The sequence below is a fragment of the Bos taurus genome, chromosome 19, assembly GCF_002263795.3.
Source record: "Bos taurus isolate L1 Dominette 01449 registration number 42190680 breed Hereford chromosome 19, ARS-UCD2.0, whole genome shotgun sequence".
In the NCBI taxonomy this organism is placed as follows: Eukaryota; Metazoa; Chordata; class Mammalia; order Artiodactyla; family Bovidae; genus Bos; species Bos taurus.
In genome coordinates, this window is record NC_037346.1 from 23,564,534 (window position 1) to 23,584,864 (window position 20,331).

The 20,331-nt window shown below is 37.6% G+C and overlaps 1 protein-coding gene across 4 annotated transcripts in view; it reads left to right on the forward strand.

Moving 5' to 3' along the window:
- The window catches only part of PAFAH1B1 (platelet activating factor acetylhydrolase 1b regulatory subunit 1), a 68,395-nt gene extending 51,602 nt beyond the window's left edge, over positions 1 to 16,793 (forward strand). For 2 of the 4 annotated variants that reach the window (XM_024979637.2, XM_024979636.2), the window contains 7 exons: positions 79 to 285; positions 5,079 to 5,247; positions 7,160 to 7,262; positions 7,974 to 8,202; positions 9,388 to 9,489; positions 11,811 to 11,967; positions 12,861 to 16,793. In XM_024979637.2, the coding sequence (XP_024835405.1) occupies positions 79 to 285; positions 5,079 to 5,247; positions 7,160 to 7,262; positions 7,974 to 8,202; positions 9,388 to 9,489; positions 11,811 to 11,967; positions 12,861 to 12,934 (1,041 nt within the window). In that variant the 3' untranslated portion in view covers positions 12,935 to 16,793. 4 annotated transcript variants of the gene reach the window in all.
- The last annotated feature ends 3,538 nt before the right edge of the window (positions 16,794 to 20,331 follow it).

The window sequence follows — 20,331 nt, forward strand, 5'->3', positions numbered from 1 at the left end:
GGCAGTTTTAAAAAATACCCAATATACAATTTTTATCAGAATCTATCTGTGTATAACTGCTGTGTGTTCCTTCTTAAGGTTATGGAATTAGAATCAAAGTTAAATGAAGCAAAAGAAGAATTTACGTCGGGTGGACCTCTTGGTCAGAAAAGAGACCCAAAAGAATGGATTCCCCGTCCACCAGAAAAATATGCATTGAGTGGTCATAGGAGTCCAGTCACTCGAGTCATTTTCCATCCTGTGTTCAGTGTTATGGTCTCTGCTTCAGAGGATGCTACAATTAAGGTAGTTTTTCTTTCAAAATTGAAAGATGTACAATAGGATAATTGTTAAAAGCAACTTTAATGTTAATTTGAGAAAATTGGATGTCATCAGTTTAACATTGGACAATAATATGTCACCTAGTGCTTGGATAACTTGTCTTCTTGAAGACTGGAAGTGTAAGTATTTGCCTTATTTATAAGCAGGAGGAGAAGGGGATGACAGAGGACGAGATGGTTGGATGGCATCACCGACTCAATGGACATGGGTTTTGGTGGATTCCAGGAGTTGGTGATGGACAGGGAGGCCTGGTGTGCTGTGGTTCATGGGGTCACAAAGAGTTGGACACGACTGAGCGACTGAACTGAACTGATAAGCAGAAGTGATAGATGCAAATATAGGATTATAAAACTAGTAATTCAGGGGATAATATATTATGCAAAAGAATTCAATAGAGGACTTTTTTATCAGGAAAAAAGTTGTTTCTATAGTTTCCTTTGATTCAGACACGATACAGTGACAGTTGTATAACCACATACAGAAAGATAAGTAAAACATGGTTTTAAAATTTTAAGTAGGTTTCTCTATCTAAAGATTATTTCAGATTAAGTTCTAGATTTTAACTTTGATTTGTAGAGGTATAGCTAAGAAAATGTGAGTAGATTGCCAAGATTGTTTTCATCATATAGCAACAGTCAGCATATAATGCAGGCATGACTTAAATATATGTACTTAACCTGTTCTTCAAATTAAACAGGTTGTATGTTTTCCTTTTGTGGTTTCTTTAGTCTCTAAATCAGTGGCTTCCTTCTTCCTGTGGGCTGGTGATCGATGGGGCATGCTGCCAAGTGATTTGAAGAGAGTCTTATATACATATTTGCATTACATGTTTCTGTAGGCCGAAATGACTACCTCTCCAATGCACTAATATGTTGCTATCTTTCAGATTATGTTGACATGTATTTAATTTATTAACTTCATGATAGTCTTGTCTACTAAAAACTGCACTCCTGTCATGAAGCATGGGGTTAAGATCGACTTGTCAAATAGATGGAAAGCTCAGTCTTAACCTTTCATTTTGCAGCAGTGGTATAAGAACATAAACAAAACTGCTAAGGTGCCATCTATTGGGTTAACTTTAAAACATTACAAATGGAAGTTTTAGAAGATTGATATATAACCATAACACATATCTCAACAACTACTAAAATTCTCTCTTCCATTTAGTCTTTATTTAATGTGTACACATGGCTGTTTTGTTAATGACAAGCATTTGTATTTATTACCTTTTTTGATTAAACTTATTTTAGAAATACTTTTCTTTTTTTCTGATGAAATCATCATTTTTTGTCATTTTTAATGACAGTATTTTAATTGCATCGTTTAAATATCTGAAACTATTTCTGGTTGTCACTTAGAATTAGTTCTTAAATATTAAGAAAAATAAACAGCAAACAAAACTGAAAAAATACCTTCAATTAGTAAAGCAGAGGATGGATTGATTTAGAGTTCAAACACGTATGATAAACAGTTTACATCTCAATAGAAAAAATGGACAATAGGACACAAACAGGTAATTCATAGAGGAAGGAAAAATAACCAACAGTAGAGCTTTGGCCTCATTACCAATAGTAGAAAATATTAGTCACTCAGTGATGTCCAACTCTTTGCGACCTCATGGATTGTAGCCCTCCAGGCGCCTCTGTCCGTGGATTTCTCAGCAGAACCAACAATAGAACTTTGGCCTCATTACTAAGAGTAGAAGAAATGTAAATTAAAATAGATGTCAAATCTAGCAAGCTGTTTTACTTTTTATTTTTTACTTATTTTTTATTTTGTCTGTGCTGGGTGGTCATTGCTGTGCTGGCTTTTCTTCAGTGGTGGCAGACAGGAGGTGCTTGCCAGTTGCGGGCGTGGTGCGGGCTCCTCACTGGCGGCTTCTCTTGCCGTGGGGTGCAGGCTGCAGCAGTTGCGGCATGTGTGCTCAGTGGTCGCAACCCCCAGGCTCTAGAGCACAGGCTAGTCGTGGCGCATGGACTTAGTTGGCGCCACAGGCTGTGGAATCTTCCTGGATCAGGGATCAAACCTGTGTCTCTTGAATTGGCAGGTGGATTCTTGACAACTGAGCCACCAGGGAGGCCCCCAATATTTTACTTTTTAAATGAGAATTCCCAGTTGTGGTAAGAATTTGATGAAGCAGGCGTTGTCATTACATTTGATACAGTCTTACAGGAGAACAGTTTTAGCAGAATATATGAAGGGCTAAAAAACGTAGTTTTTGACTCAAAATTCTTTTTCAACCATCACTGTCTTACCTAAGTATTGCAGAATGAGGATGGATATTTTTCAACATTCAAAGGTTTTCACTATAACGTTTTCTATAGTAATGAAAAAAATTGCCTTTTGTTTAGAAAATAATAGGAATTACTTCTAAAAGAACGTTTGCTATTAAGTTTTTAATGGCATGGAAAAATTCTTATGATAAGACACAAAGGGAAAAACAGTTTAATGACGTATACACAGGCACTGTACTTTTTTTAAAAAGAGCATAGAAAAAATGGAAAAATCATGCCATTGGTAGGATAGTGGATATTTTTATTGCCTTTATATCAGTACATTATAGATTTTTTTATCATGAGCATTTATTTTATAATCATACAAAAGGTAAATATCCAGTAGAGAAAAAATTGATTATCTTTAATTCCTGACATTTATAAACATTATATTACCATGTTTGCTTACCATTTATGAAGAGACATGGTTCTGGGTATATTTATTAATATTTTAGAGGAAGATGCTTCAGTGTTCTTTAATGAATGCAGGAAACAAAGTTAACTGAAATGGAAGTGAACTTCAAGGTCACACCTATCGTCAGAATGTATTCACCTGAACTCTTGGTGTTGAAACAATTAGATATCAAAATGGGTAAAGATAATATTAAAAAAAAAAAACAACACCTGTTGACTGATACAATAACATTCATGAACATAAATGCAAAATCCTTAACAAATTATAAGCAAATTGAATCCAGCAGTTCATAAAAGGGGTAATTAGTATGTCATAACCAGGTAGGTTTTATCCCAAAATGCAAGATTGGTTCGATATTTAAAAATTAATTGGTGTGATATATCATATCAGTTAAAAAAGCATAATAGGTTCAGGAAAAGCATGATAAAAACTCAACAAGCTAGGGAGGGAGCTTCCATAGACTGATAAAAGGTAAAGGTATCTGGTAAACCCACAGTGGACAAAATATTAATACTTAATGGTGGAAAGCAGTTCTTCCCCCTTGAGTTCAGGGATCAATGACTACTTAAATCCATGTTTGTATTAGAGTGGCTAGCCAATGCAGTAGAGAAGAAATAAAAGGAATACAGATTGGAAAGGAAGAAATATTACCTGCAAATGTTACTTGCAGATAACATGATTTTCTGTGTAGAAAATCCCAAGGATTCTTCAGAAATTTGCTAGAACTATGACTGAATTTAAACAGAATGCCAAGATATAAGGTCAATATATAAAAAGTATTTCTATAAACTAGAATAATTGAAAATTGAAATTCTAAAATGCCATGATAACATCAAAAACCCCTCCAGTATAGTTAAGAATACATTAAAGAAAAAAGAAGAGAAGGAAATGGCAACCCACTCCAGTGTTCTTGCCTGGAGAATCCCAGGGACAGGGGAGCCTGGTGGGCTGCCGTCTATGGGGTCACACAGAGTCGGACACGACTGAAGCGACTTAGCAATAGCAGCAAAGAAAAAAAAATACATTAACAAACTGAAAAAAGCTAAACATACAGTAATCACTTCAGTGTGGAAGTAGTTGAACATGTAAATGGTAAAATTTTTATGTGTTTATTTTGGGGGGCATACATAAATTTTCTATAAAAGAAATGTTTTTAGAGGATTTTTTTGTGTGCATTTTTTTGCATAGTTGTATAATTTTGTGGGGTTTTTTTAATGTAACATTATTGTATACATGCCATAGATTCCTTATATCTGTGTGGCAGTCTCCCTAATATTGGATGTTTAAATTGTTTCTAGATTTCAAAATGCATTTTCTAAGTTTCTTTAAATTGGTTGAAATACACCCTATCACAGATACATTTTATTATGGTAAGAATGGAATCAGCTGTTTGATTTTAGAACACGTACGTAATTAGTGTTAATTACAGACTTAAGACTAGCATTTGACCACCAGAATAGAAGTTCAGTGTGTTCTTGAGATGTGTTTATAATAATAATTATTCTTGATCATTATTTTTATCATCTTAGAAAAATTCTTTAAAAATGTGACTGTGGCTCAGTGCTTTTACATGAAAATGACCATATGCTTCTGTTAATCTGCTATTTAAAGACAGTTACATCTTGGGAAGTCTTTCCTTGGCTGCTTAGATGTCTGAGCTCTGCTTGTCTAGTAGAATTGGGTATTCCTTCATCATTCCCTTAATACTCTACATATAAATTCATGTCAGGCTCCTGAATTTTTTTTTCTATTTTTGGTACTTATATTTACTTTTTAACTTGTCTGTTGCCTGCTGTCAGGCTGAGACGGGACTCTGATCTGTGGCAGTCACTAGCACGATTAGATATATGGTGGATACTTAATAAATGTGGTTTTAGAGGTTTATTTAATAATCATTTTTCTCTATAGAGAAAAGATCAATTTATGCTTGAAGATGTGATGATTCTAAGACAGTTATCCTTTGTTACTTGCTTTGTTAGTCAGTATAGCGCCAGACTGACCTGCCAAGTGCAAATGTGAAGTGAGAAAGGAATGATGTGATGCTAACCGATTTTCTGTTCACTTGACAGGTGTGGGATTATGAGACTGGAGATTTTGAACGAACTCTTAAGGGGCATACAGACTCTGTACAGGATATTTCATTCGACCACAGTGGCAAGCTTCTGGCTTCATGTTCTGCAGATATGACCATTAAGCTATGGGATTTTCAGGGCTTTGAATGCATCAGAACCATGCATGGTAAGCGGTAGAGGATAGCATTTGATATTGGTTTCTAACATAGTATTGCAGAGGGGAGAAGGATAATGTTTTCTAACAGTGTGCAGGTTCCCTTCATTCAGTCCTTACTGTGTTAGTGGAGGAGCATATGATATAGATAATCCATGGATAGTCATGGTCATTGAGAGTTGTCTCTGTTTCGAGGTTTTAAGTATCTCTTTGTGCTTGCGTGCTCAGTCGCTTTAGTTGTATCCGAGTCTTTGCAACCCTGTGGACTGGAACCCACCAGGCTTCTCTGTCCATGGGATTCTCCAGGCAAAAATACTGGAATAGGTTGCCATTTCCTTCTCTAGGGGCTCTTCCCGACCCAGGGTTTGAATCTGCGTCTCTTGTGTCTTCTGCATGGCAGGTGGATTCTTTACCACTGAGCCACTTGGGAAGTGTCTCTTAGTGGTTATAAAATACTTATTTTCACAAATAGTTTTGGATGAGAAAAACTGCTAGGGCATCTATCCGTTCTTCAGAAAAAGAGAAAATGAAGTTACTGAGGTTTTTTTCTTTCTGTTTTTCATTTTTCTCATTTGGGAAACTGAAGTTAGAGAGTAGATACAGTAAAAGCTGGAACCCAGGTTCCCTTGCTCACTTTTTAATATCCCACATACACTGTAGTCTCATTGTTATCTTCTCCTTGTCCTAGAGACTTTTTTCTGAAGCAGTTTGGCTTTCTGGAAAGAGCATGGGCTTTGAAATCAGATACCTGGATTCCGAGTCCTACTTGTTTACTTATGGCATTAGGAAATTTTAACCTCTTTAATCTGTAAGGTTAATAAAACTTAAGTATTAAATTAAAAATTGAAGCCATAAGGCTTGTGAGGATAAAATGAGGTTGTATGCTTGAATCATCTGGTTTGGTACCTGGTACATAGGAGGTGGTCACTAAATAAGGATTTTTGTTTTTTAAAACATGATGAAATATGGATGTTTGGATTTTATATAAGGATTTTATATTAACTGTGTTAATAATAAACTATTTTTAAATACATTATCCAGTGATGTTAGCACATGAGAAAGCTATGCAATCACCTAGATGGTGTAATTTGAATAGTATGCCCCCCCCTCCCCAATTTAAGTGCATTAGGGAAGTTTACCAGTTAAAGGAGTTTTATTGAATCCTTTTGTAAAATCTATTTGTTTTGTGAGGTAGCCTGTGTCTTATTGCTCTGACTTAAAGAGTTCTTTCCAATCGTTGTATATTCCTTTAAATGATGTGATACTGAAGAGAATATTCTGGGGCTTTTTTTTTGCCATAGGATAGCTGACTAGCATTTTGAATGATGTATTTTATTTTATTTTTTGCTCCTGTGCACATCAACACAAAAAGCTTTCAACCACTAGTTTCTACATAGAGCCAAATGCCCATTTTTCTTATCCATTCTGTTCATCTCTGTAAATCTTATTTCTATTTTATATCTTAGAATAGCAACCATGGAAATTTTTTTTTTGTTTTGCTTTTTAGTGCTCAAAAACATCCGGTGTATTAATATATTCAAATGCTGATGGTACCGATTACCTATGATTTTAACACATTATTGGCTGGGGGGTATTTGCAGAAATGAACACCGTATGGTGTTAATAGGTCTCCAGTTAATAATATGTTAAACAAAAAAAAAAAGGTTAAAACAGTTGTGCAGGTTGAAATGTAAATTGAGCTGGCTACTTATTTCATTGTGAATTGTTTTATTAGTTACTAATTCCTTAACAGTCCATTACATTTTTGTGTAAATCCAAGTTTCTTATCAAATTTACATGAACTCCATTGTATTTAAAGTAGCTGTGATACTTGAAATCCCGTGATGAAATCTCATGGTAAATTAAGGCTTAATTGCTCTTGGTGATATATTGTTTAATATATTAACTGTGTTTTGTGTTTTAGGCCATGACCACAATGTTTCTTCAGTAGCCATCATGCCCAATGGAGATCATATAGTGTCTGCCTCAAGGGATAAAACTATAAAAATGTGGGAAGTGCAAACTGGGTAAGTAGATTGAATTGAAAAGGCATCAGCTTAAAGAAATAATATTCAACAAAAAATCCAAAACTATGTTCTGACTGTTCTCCTAAATTTGGCTGTAACCCAAAATGATTACCATGACAGTTACATTTTAAAACTTAAGTTTTAATCTTTAAATGTCTACCCAAAAGGAACAGAGAAATTACGGAAGAAACTCTATATCCTTGAGAGCCATTTTCTATGTAATGGCTTATTTTCTCTGTGGTCTTCTTTTAGGTGATCTCTCTGAGTTGAATTAAAATGTAAATAACATTTGTGCAGGTATGCCCCATTAGGCTTAATTTGGTTGTGCTTAGAATTACATGACTGTTATAATAAAACCTTAACCTACTGGTTTTGTCCAGATTAGTAAAGAGCATGCCTTTTCCCCAACATGGCTAGAAATATTTTTGTTAGGTTTACTGTGTGTGCTTAGTTAAAAGATTATATTTCTCTCTATTTTTTTCCTTCTAGATTTTGATAGCTCTTTAATGATATTTCCATCAGCTTATTTTAACTGATGTTTGACTTTCCAGCCTGTCTCCCTCTTTTATTAACCAGGAATGTACGTGTATTCTGTTGACTTGCATATGATGCCAGTTCTCTTCGTTCCAGTGCATAGCTAGTTTTGTATTGCTTCTGGGAAGGGCCCCAATGATTGCCCTTCACAGTGTAAATTATTATGTATTTTTACAGCTACTGTGTGAAGACATTCACAGGACACAGAGAATGGGTACGTATGGTGCGGCCAAATCAAGACGGCACTCTGATAGCCAGCTGTTCCAATGACCAGACTGTGCGTGTATGGGTCGTAGCAACAAAGGAATGCAAGGCTGAGCTTCGAGAACATGAGCATGTGGTAGAATGCATTTCCTGGGCTCCTGAAAGCTCATATTCTTCCATCTCTGAAGCAACAGGATCTGAGGTACTATATGATTTGTGTTATTTCATGATTTTGTGGCTGTTATTGTTTGAGAACCTTAAATGACCTTCCCCGAAATCTGTTTCATGCCATTAATGCGTTATAAAATCTGCATCCAGAATTCTGAGTCTTGAAATTCTTTCCAACTTGCAGATAGATGTGTTTATATTTTTTAACCAGTGGTTATTGTTGCTGTCAGTTGACCCGTGATGTGTGCTAGGGTTAGGGTAAGTGAAGTGGTCATTTAAATTAATCAGAAATTAATTATAATTGTCCCTGTTTTAAGAGTATACCAATACAAAACAAAACTTATGGGAGAAGTTAAAGTCATCTTCTAGGAGAATAGCTTTTCTCAGGACTTCGGTGGTGGTCCAGTGGTTAAAAGACGCAGTTTCCTCATCAGGGAACTGAGATCCCACATGCCATGTAGCATGGCCAAAAAATAAAAAGAATAGCATTTGTTTTAAATGAAGAATATTTCATATGGAGGTCTCTGATATTCTTGATCATTTGTGCTCCTCATGATTTCATTCTTGGTAATTAATACTTTTAAAATTACAGAATAATTATTTCTGTAATATACTGTTCTATGAGCCAAAATTCTTTTTCATAGCAATGTTCCTATTGTGGGGTGTTTTTTTTTTTTTTAAATAAATGAAAACTCTCTCACCCTCACCTACTCACACCAGTTATTTTTCAAAATGAAGCTTTTTTGGTAATCTCTTCCTAGTTGGCTGGCTAGTTGCGTTTTCAGGTTTGTTGTTTTTTTTTTTTTACTGCCACCTGGTGGTGGTTACTTACCACGTCATAGATTCATCGCGGCTGGGGTAGGAACAGTCGTATCCAACTCTTTGTGACCTTGGATGAGTAAGTCCTGGATATCTAATGTACAGCATGGTGACTGTAGTTAACAGTACTGTATTGTATACTTGAAATTTGCTGAGAGGGAGGGTACATAACACACACAAATGTGGTAATGTGAGGTGATGATTGTGTTAATTAGCTTAATTGTAGTAATCATTTGTATCATAGCTCAGAACATAAGTGGTATGCCTAAAATACATATCGTTTTTATTTGTCAAAAAATGCGTTTTTACAAAATTAGAAATACAGATCATTGTTGTGTAGTTGTCATTTAAGTCACTAACTTCTTGCCCAGGAAATTTCATTTTTGTATGTTTTCTGTAGACTAAAAAAAGTGGCAAACCTGGGCCATTCTTACTGTCCGGATCCAGGGACAAGACTATCAAGATGTGGGATGTCAGTACTGGCATGTGCCTTATGACCCTGGTGAGTTGGCATAATTTCACTGTTGCTTTCGCATTTTTACTCTGCATATCTTTTAGGGTCAGATGCCTTGTGATTTCCTAGTAAATCTGAATTATTTGAAGTTCTAAAATAACTTCTTTATAAAGATACTTTTTGGTTAAGAGTATGGTTACAGTGATATGGAGGTTATTTCTATAGACTATTACATTATACAGTGGATCTACAAAGCCAGTCAGTGCTAGGAGGGAGATTCTAGCCATTGTATCTCTAAAATTATGTACTATCTCCTATGAAATACGTGGAAAACAAATTTACAGACTCATTTTATATTTTTTGAAACTGTGCTTCTTGATCTCATTATATTTACTTTTAATGAATCCTTTTAACTTACTATCTATTCTCATGTTCCAGTTTTATTTGGTTATTTTAAGCATTCAGAAATAAACAGTATTAGCTCTATGACTTGGAAATCTGTATTTCATTTAGGAGCCTATTTCATCTAGATTTTAATATGAAGATATATAAATTATAAGAAGATACTATGGACTTTCTTGTTTGCCTTCAGGAGTTCTAAGGGGGCCCATGGACATTAATCCAGTGGCAGCTTTTATAATTTGGCATGCATGTTTGTTTAGAGGTTCTTCAAGTGTTAATCATATCTTGAAGCGACTGTCTGTCTTTGGGATATGGTAGACACGTATGGAAGTATTATCAGGAACTGACTGGCATTCTTAGAATGCTAGATTTCTAATAAAAAAAATAGATACATAGTATATTTTAAAAAGAAGAAGAAGAACTGATTTAAAAATTAAACTTTCCTCTTAGTATTCTGAGCTGAGTTCAAATATACTATCTTGCTGTTTGAAAACATGATCTACATTTAAAAATCAGAAAGCACGTGCTCTCTTCTTCTGGAACAACACAGGTCACCATTAATTTCCCTGGAGGTTTCTGCCTCCTGTTTTTCAACTGAAAGAGGATTCTTTTTTTCTGCTTTATTTTGGTGTGGCTCCAAGAAACGTGGTTTGACTTGTATTGAATCTTCTGCAACTCGAGTGATTGGTGGGTGGCTTTTAGAGATCACTGTAATATAACAAAGTGTTTTAAATAAGAGCAAAGAAGGAAAAGTAAACCAAGGCCAAAGATGTATCACCTTGGTCATCTTTTTTTTTTTTTAACTTAGCTCTTTTGGGGGGTTCTTTTACAAAAGCAATATAGTTTATTTACATTGTAGAAAATTTGAGAAATAAACAGAAAAAGGAAAGAAAAAAGAAGAAAATCACCCTCAGATCACTTTACCATACCTGCTAATAACTACCAACTATATTAGAGTAGAGCTGTCCATTAGAGCTGTGTGTGTTGGTGTTCTGCGTCTCCACTGTCCAGCATGGTAGCAACTAGCTGCTAACAGTTATTGAGCATTTGAAATGTGGCTAGTGAGACTGAAAAACTGAATTGTTTAATTTAATGCTAATTTATGTTGAAATAGCCATACACGGTTAATGGCTATCCTGTTGGACTGGACTATTCTAAACTCTTTTCTTAAATTACTATGAGGATGCATGCAGTAGTTTTTTAAAAACATGTGAACATGGTATACTATACATACTGCTTTGCAGTAGACTTTTAACTTAGAAGGTATGTGGCATTTGCTCATGTCGTTAGATATACTCAGTGCATACAGTGCTTTGTTGAACATTTTTGTTAACTAATTAGTCACCTTACACATTCTTAATTATTTCTTAGGATAAATTGTAAGAAATGGAACTGCTTGCTGGACAGGGGATATAGGTAGATGAATGGATGAATAAAGATATGCAGTAAATACCTACATATTCTTCATCTAGAGTTGCCCGTTGTCAACATTTTCTTTTCTCCACGTGTGTATTGTAGATTTTGCTGTATAGTTTGAAAGTTACCATGTAGATTTTGCTGTATAGTTTGAAAGACACCATGACACTTGACCCCAAATATTTTAATGTGCATTTCCTAAAGGGTATTTTATAAAACCTTAATAAAGTTGTCACACTGAAGAAATTTAATACATTATATATTTAAATTTTCTCTAGTTACCCTAGTAGTGTCCTTTATAACTATTTCAGCCACTCTCCAGGAGCTAGTTAAGTATTATATGTGTTGCATTTACTGGTCGTATCTTGTTAGTTTCCAGGTTACTTTAATCTAGAAGGATTCTCTAGACTTTTTTCTCCTTTTGCCTTTTGGCATTGACGTTTCTAGTGCATGTAGTTTCAATCCACTTTGAGTAATGCCTTAACTATTTTCATAGATGCTGTTTAAATTATTTATCCCTTTATTAAGTCGTACACCTTTTTGTTTTTAAGGTGGGTCATGATAACTGGGTACGTGGAGTTCTGTTCCATTCTGGGGGGAAGTTTATTTTGAGTTGCGCTGATGACAAGACCCTGCGCGTGTGGGATTACAAGAACAAGCGATGCATGAAGACCCTCAATGCGCATGAACACTTTGTTACCTCCTTGGGTATGTACGAGTTACGTGGTTTCTGAGCAGTTAGGTTTTGGAGTGGCAGACCTAACAGTTGAATCTGACCCTATGGATGTTTCCAGGTAAGAAACGAAGATGGGCTTTCAGGGCAGAGTAGAGAAGACAGGTTAAAAAACCATATGGAGTTCTACTGTTTGTTTGAAATTCTCCTTTCCTTAACTCTCTCCATCATCAGCCTTATAATAAAACAGTTACTTTCTCCATTGCACAACATTGGTTTTGGAAACTAGAATTATGAAGAGGATGCTTATTGACCACTCTGATGGGTAATTTTTCTTCCCTACTAGTTTGTAAGTTTCTCAAAGGAAATGTTAACCTTTTTCCTCTGGCACGTATGTACTACCATGTACCGGGAACTCAGAGAATTGTATTTACACTTAATAAACATCCTCAATATCATCTGGACCTGAATTTAGAATTTAAGATAGTAAATATATTAGAGTATTATGGATCTAATAATGACGATGGAGCAGTAGAATAGGGCTGATGTTTAAACCTTACAGAATTGTTGGGAGGATTAAGCATGAATATAAAGCATTAGTACTAAGCCTTGAGCATAGTAAGCGTTCAGTAAATGGCTGCGTTGAGGCTGTCCCTGCTGTTAGAATTCAGTGTTTTTTCAACCTCAGTTGGAAAGAGGATAGTGGAGGGGGGGTATTTTTTTTTTAGAGATTTAATATAAATTTCATTGTTTCAGTTTCCCTTACCTAGTTGGTAAGCTTGTGATACATCTGCTTGGGGTGGATGTGTGGCTGAATAGAGGAAAAAATGGGTATTCCTCTCATTTGAACGTGTTATTTTGTGCCTTATTAAACATTGTTTGTGGCTCAGTCTGATTTTAAAGTGAGCCTTTTCTTTTTTTTTTTCAGATTTCCATAAGACGGCCCCATATGTGGTTACTGGCAGTGTAGATCAAACAGTAAAGGTGTGGGAGTGTCGTTGATTGAGTCTCATTTGGCCCCTCCTCCCTTTTTTCCTCTGGATGCACTCTGATGATACCATGGTTACCCCATCGAGCTCTGTTTAAATAAATATTGTCCTTTCATGTAAATTATTCTGGATGTAGATTGAGCTTATTAAATGTTACACACAAAGTATTCATGCATGGTGAATCCAAATTGTATACTGTAAATTTACATACGTTGTCTAGAAGTACCATAGGGTTTAAAAACCTGGGCTGGCATTGGTCACACCAGGCCTAAGAAGGCAGAAGTTGAATAAATTGAACTAGGGCACTAAACTGAATAGTTGACAGTGTCATTTTATGTTGGATTATTGATTCCTGTTTTTCTTTCTGCTGTCTGTTGGTGCCTGACTTGATGGCCTCATTTGGGGGAAAGTGGTGGTTATTAGGGCTTTTTCTGAAATGTGTATCTATGTAACATCACTTAAGTGTGCTTAATAAATCTTCTTTAAGGATGTTAGATAATAAGGCTACAATTCAAAATCTTCTGAACCATCTATGTAATTAATGGGGATTACATATTGGAATTTTTGTCATGACACATTTGCCAAATCAATGGGATACATTTGTTTTGGCAGCCTATCAAGCAAAGGCTAGTGGTATCTTTATGTAAGAAAATGACTGTAAATCTGAAATAAGAAAAATCTCAGCAACTAATAACAAATCATTTATTTCATTTGGGTCTTACTGCTTTGTAAACAGGTTAAAAAACACTGTAATACTCTAAGCTTCTCTTTTCCACACTAGACACACTTCTAGTTGTATTCTCCATACTATTAGACTGTATAGTGATGTGATTCCCAAGTAGATTTTAATCTTCCCATTGAGTGTGTCATGGTACAAATCACTATTTGTTTTTGATGTTTTTTAGGGATGTGCAATGTGCATAACATAATGACAAAGAAATTTTGAAAAGGTTATGTTTGCCCATTTTAAGGGAGTGGGAGAAATAACAGCAGTTTGTTCTTCAACATGAATCTGATATCGATTTGAACTGTGTTTTACAAGTTTATTAAAAAAGACAGGGTTTAATGGAGCGTGCATAAAAATGTACTGTGTTTTCACCTTTTGTTTATATATAAATGTTTATGAGTATACAGGCCTATCTATAAGTGGATAAGTCTGTATATGTATATATATCACACACACATACAACCTCCATGTCCTTGGGTCCTGGGTTTTTGAAGAAGTGCTAAGACATAAATAGAATAAATCTTGCTGTGGAAATACCATGCTTTAGAACAAATCCTTTTTGATCCTAACGCTTCTGAAAACTAGGTCTGACTCTGGGAATTTTTCCCAGCTACAGAAAATCACTTCCGTTATCACCCCCACCCCCAATTTGGCTGTTGAGCATTTTACACATCCCTGATATGTTGTATATTGTGATCCAAAGTTACTACAAGTAGGTTTAAGAGAATTTTTATCTGTGACTTTGGAAACAATATTCCATTGCAAATTAATAAATAATCCCACTGCTTAGCTAACCAACATTTTTTTTTTAAGAAGGTCTTTTGAAAAATTAATAGAACAATGAAATAACAAAGTTTAACAAAGAAATTTATCTTGGATTGCATTTATCCATTTGTGTAATACATGATTTTTTTTTATATTCTTTTTAGTATTCAGTGGAAATTTTGTTCCTGAAAAAGACAAAGGGTTAGAGTTAATGTGCTGTAGATACACACACAGAGAATAGGCCATATATTTACTAGAAGCAGCTTTATGTCTAGCTTGTGTCTTTTTGTTTGTTGGCTTGTTTGTTTTTAATAATTCCTGAGAGATGTCTCTGGAAGGAAAAGTGTTTTGAAAACTAATGACTATTTTTGAGGACAAAAATGACAACTTAAGCTAATTTCTTAAATACAGTAGGATAACTTTCAGGACAATATTGCCTCACAACCCTGCTCACATTGAGAAGTCTTTTTTTCGTTTCCCCTTAGCTGTTCTGACTGGATTTTTCTACAGAAGCTATGGAAGATTATCTTTGTTCTCGTTTGCTGCTATTTCCTGTCCTACTTTAAGAAATATAAATACATAGAAATGGTGCATCTTTAACATTTGTTTGTACATGTATAAATGTCTTGTATTTTAATTCGTTTTTAGCATGTAGCAACACGAATTGTTCAAGGGTAAGCCACAACATCTAAAAATCACTCCTAGATACGAACAATAAAGGAAAAAAAATGGTACCGATTTAGGAGGAAACAAAGCCGCTGTCGCTGGGTTTTCTGTGCAGCCTGCAGTGACTTCCGACACACGAGGAGAAGCTGTCACTGTAAACCAAGTCATCCTTGTTGGGAGAGCGCCACAGCCTGCTGCTTAGTTGAGTTACCAGACATCCTCCACTTCCGAAGCAGCGAACGTCGAATCTCAGGGATGGTCCTCAACTGGATCCAAGTGTAACGAGCCCTGTTTGAATAATGAGGGAGGGGGAGAGTGATCCATCCACAATCCGGAAGCAGATTTGCAGAGGTTTCCTGCACTGTTGTTTGACACTGCCCTGTTGATGCCCTTTCTTCCTGTTTCCTGTGTTTTCTCTGTCTGCTGTCTAACCCTGTGCCTTGCCTGGGATAAGTACAATGATGAGGTTACTGGTTTGGATTGTAAGTAGAGGAATTTATTAATTGGTTTAGAGGTTCACTGCTGCTTTGTCACTTTCTCAATCAAATTGGCCGCTTATTTAAGAAATAAAAAGCTGGTAGAACTGCATCCTCCAATGATGATTGACCTTTTGTGTGTGTGAAAAACAGACATTCCAGTGCCACCCTGACATAACGTGCCCAAGACGTGCTGGCCGCACCCCTGACCGTGCGAGCCACAGAAGCTGGTTTTAGACATGGCTTGGGGAATAGTTGCTTTTTGACATGGCATCTTGCACTTTAGTAGGAGACTGAGACTGTCCTGTTTTGTCCATTGTGGTGTGACCTGTTGTGTGCCCAGAGCACTGCCGTAGAACTCACTAGTGTTAGCACGTCGTCCGGGCGGTGGGCGCTCTCTGTAGTCTCCGGAAGCTTCAGCTCTAGGTCACCAAGCCCAGTCTCCTTACTGTCAGTGCCCTGCTCTCCTGTTTGCCTCTTTCTGTTTCTATGTGAACTTCCAGATAATATCACTCGTTAAATAGTTTTTTTTTTTAATTTATTTAAAGAAAAACTATTTAGAAGAATATTTCGTTTTGTTGACAGTGGTGGCTTGATAATCCTTAAGCAACTGAAAATAAAATTGTCGAAGGAAACGGCACTGAAAAGATAGTTTATTCTCTGTCCAGCTGTATATAAGTCCAGTGTGTTAACTAATCTAGATGATGCAAAGAAGAATCACCTGGTAAGAGAAGCAACATGTACAAAATCGGTGAAAAAGGTTTCAGTTTTTTCCAGTGGGGTGGGGGGAGGGCAACCTGGATTTACAAGTCACTACTGGACTGAACTGGCCTTTTAATCTTTCCACTCTATCATGTAAGTAGCTGCTTTCTTGTCCTGCCTATCCTCCAGGCGTCCCTAAAGCTCACTCTGAAGATGGTAGAAACAAACACACAATCTTCGAGTTTAGAAGTTGATCCTGACACTGACATGAAGGCGAACGTTGATTTCATGCGAACGAACAGTTACAGAGGTGGTGATTGGAGAAAACCGTTCCCCAGATTGTAAGAGTTAACTGAAGATATTGACACAATTAAAAAAAAAAAAATCAGTAAAGGAATGTATATAATATTGCTCTTGTGTTTTACAGTAAGATTTGTTGCTCTCAGACTGTGTAAAACAAGATTTATTCATGTTTTCTGCATATTAAAAAAATCTTATTGTACCAATTGGTAAACTATTAAATGCCTATAAAACTAGATGTGATTTTTATTTTTCCGGTCTTTTTGTGCACAGATTAAAAACCTTTTAAATTGAGTCCTAATAGGAAGCAGGGTTGTGTTCAGCACCAGTCATAGGGAGAGTAAGAAGCAAGTTGCTGGCAGGGCAGCAGGGCCTTACTTTAAGGACAGAGCCAGCACTGCCTTTGCTGTCCGCTTCCTTCACCTGATTTGTGGGAGGGAGCTAGGAGTACAGCTGCAGCGGCTCGCACAACCCACTGGGTCGAGCAGTTTTCTGAGGTTCTGCCCTTCCCTCCAGCAGCTATCTCTGATAGTGGCTACAGCTGAGGCCAGGAAGGACATTTTAAAACCCCCTTGCAAGGATTTGGTCCTGGGGTGGCGGTCAGGGCCCCCGGGGAGAAGTGACTCTACTGCCTTTTGTCTTGCTAATGAGTGAGCCTTTTTATTCTGCCCAGTGGTCTTGGATTCTTGGAGATAGTTAAATGCTCTTTGTGACCCCGTGGACTGAAGCACACCAGGCTTCCCTGTCCTTCACCATCTCCTGGAGTTTGTTCAAACTCCTGTCCGTTGAGTGGGTGATGCCATCCAACCATTTCATCCTCTGTCACCCCCTTCTGCCCTCAATCTTTCCCAGCATGAGGGTCTATTCTAATACTGTTTTAAGTTTGGTCAAAATGTACCAAGAATCCCAACCCTTTTCCCCAGATGCCCCATGGCTTTCTTTGTGCTGTCTTTTCATCCCTGTGCTGCTGCCCAGCTAGCATCCATAGTGTCTTTCAGGCCCCTGTGAGGTCTCAGCAAAGGACAAGTTGGTGACAGCTTACAGCCCAGCTGTCATCCTGCCTGTTAGGAAAGTGGCCTCTCTACTCCTGCCCCTCCAAATGAGAGGCTGGGCCAAGAGCACCAAGAACTTTGCTTGAAGATAAGAGTTTGCTGGGTTTTGCAGCTTTTCCATTTCCTCACAGGGCTCTTTTCCCCTAGTCTGAGATTCAGATGATGAGCCTCACCACATTCCCTCAGGCTGGAGTTCCAGCTTGAGTGTCACTATGCTGAAGCGCACTTAGCTGTTCAAAACCCACACCCCCCAAGCTTAACAAGACTGATGGTTGCGTGTGTTCCTGAGGTAGGATGAGGTCAGGAAGACTTGCTGGAGAGCTGGTGCTGTATCCCGGGTGTGGCAGCTCTGTCCCTCTTAGTCTGGTGAACCTTGTCTCGCTAGTAGACGGGCAGTTCTCCACTGCTGAGGAAAGTGACTCTGCGCTCCCCATTCCAGTGTCACCTGGGGCCTCATCAAAAATGCAAGTTCTCAGGCACCAGCTTAGACCTACTATATCCGACACAGTGCATGGGTACATGCTTCGTCGCTTCAGTCGTGTGACTGTGACCCTCTAGACAGGTGTGGTGGGGGTGTGTGTGTGTGCTCAGTTGTGTCCAACTCTTTGCAACCCCATGGACTGTATAGCCTGCCAGGGTCCTCTGTCCATGGGATTTTCCAAGCAAGAATAATGGAGTGGGCTGCCATATCCTTCTCCAGGGGATCTTCCCAATCCAGGGATTGAACTCGTGTCTCTTGCATCTCCTGCATTGGCAGGCAGATTCTTTACCACTGTGCCACCTGGGAAGCCGATGGACAGGTGAGATCCAGCAAATCTATTGTAACAAACCATCCAGATGATTCTGATTCTGATAAGTTTGAGAACCACTGATCTAAATGGCTGAACTAAGTTTTCATTGAAGAAAACATTTAGACAAAGTCACTGGTCCATGGGCCCTCCAGCTGGGGTTTGAACTCAGACCTCTTTTTCACTGACAGTTTGACACATGGGTTTGTTCCTTTGTATTTTTTTTCTTCCCATTCCCGTCTCCAGTTTATTATTTCTTATGTAAACACATGGGATAGTTAACATTCAAGGAAAAAGGGCAAGGATTTTCTCTTACACCAAAGTAAAGAACTGCCTTTCCAAGATCTTTTATACATAAATCCAGTAAATGAAGGGGCTGAATGGAAACACTTCATTTTTTCCTCACCACATCAGAAACATAACTAAAAGTGAATTTTTGACTGAATAAGTTCAACACTTAGCCATACTCACATTTAAAGACTGCATTTTCCTGAAACTGTTTAGACACATCATGCAGACAACTCATAGGAATGTTTTGAGATCACTCTGAACTAAAAATAAAAACCGTGACTTTCTCAAAACACTTTGTCATCATCCCCACTTGGTCACCAGTCCTCTGAAGTGACGATACCCAAAATTTGAATGCCTGTCAGGTGTCAACATGTCTCAACACACCCTCTTCCTCACATAGACCCCCCTGCTGGTGGATATTAGCACATTTTTACCTAAAGAAAACAGGATGACTTAGGGTGAGGCCATACACGTGCCAAGGGTGTGGAGCTAATTAGAGAGTGAACTAGGACTTGAACCCAAATGCACTAGCTCTTTTCCCTCAACCGGTTCTGCTTATATTAAGCATAAGCATCTAATTAAGTGTAAGGAGGGCCTTCTGACATCTTTCAAATAAACATTCTTTAACCTTTTAGTAATACAGGAAAGACCCTCATCCCACCCACCCCTGAGGCCCTCTGTCACCATACAGCCAACCCCACTGTGGAGTGACCATTAGGAATGGGGTAGGTAGAGGCTGGGAATGGGTAAGAACTCGCCCACGCTGGCAACACAGAAAGGCTCCTCAGTCATTCTATCCGAAAGGACTATTCTTGGGGTAACTGCGCCCTGAATGGCCTGCATCTTAGTGAGTTCTTTAATCAATGGATTTGCCTGTTTAATGCAGTTGTTTGTTTCCATTTGAGGAGGCCCCTGGTCCTCTATAAGGTATCCTGGTCATGCATGCCTTGTTTGATTGCTAGTGTTGACACTGGAAGTAGGGACCAGAAAATACTCAGGCCACATCAGGATACCTTATTCTCACCTTTAGGATATGTAAGAATTACTCAACTAAGTCTACCAGTTCTCACAATATTCATATTTAAAATGAACGTGATGCCACTGACGGGGGCTTAGTTTCCAAAATTTACAAACAGTTCATACAACTCACATAAAAACCAAACAACCCAATCAAAACAGGGGCATAAGAACTAAACAGACATCTTCCCACATACAGATGGCCAACAAGCATATGAAAAGATACTCAACAAAGCTACTAGAAATGCAAATCAAAACTATAATCACTTCACCCCCGTCAAAAGGCTATCATTAAAAAGATTACCGGGACTTAGTGGTGGTACAATGGTTAAGAATCCGCCTTGCAACACAGGGGATGCTGGTTCGATCCCTAGAAGGGGAACTAATATCCCACATGCCGTGGGGCTACTAAGCCACAACTAGAAGGTCTGTGTGCCACAATGAAAGATCCCATGTGACACAGTGAAGATCCTGTGCACTGCAACTAAGACCTGATGCAGCCAAGTAAATTTAAAAAATTAAATGTTGGAGAGGGTGTGGAGAAAAGGAAAAACCCCCATACTATTGGTGGGAATGTAAATTGGTGCAGCTAGTATGGAAAACAGCAGGGTGGTTCCTTAAAAAGG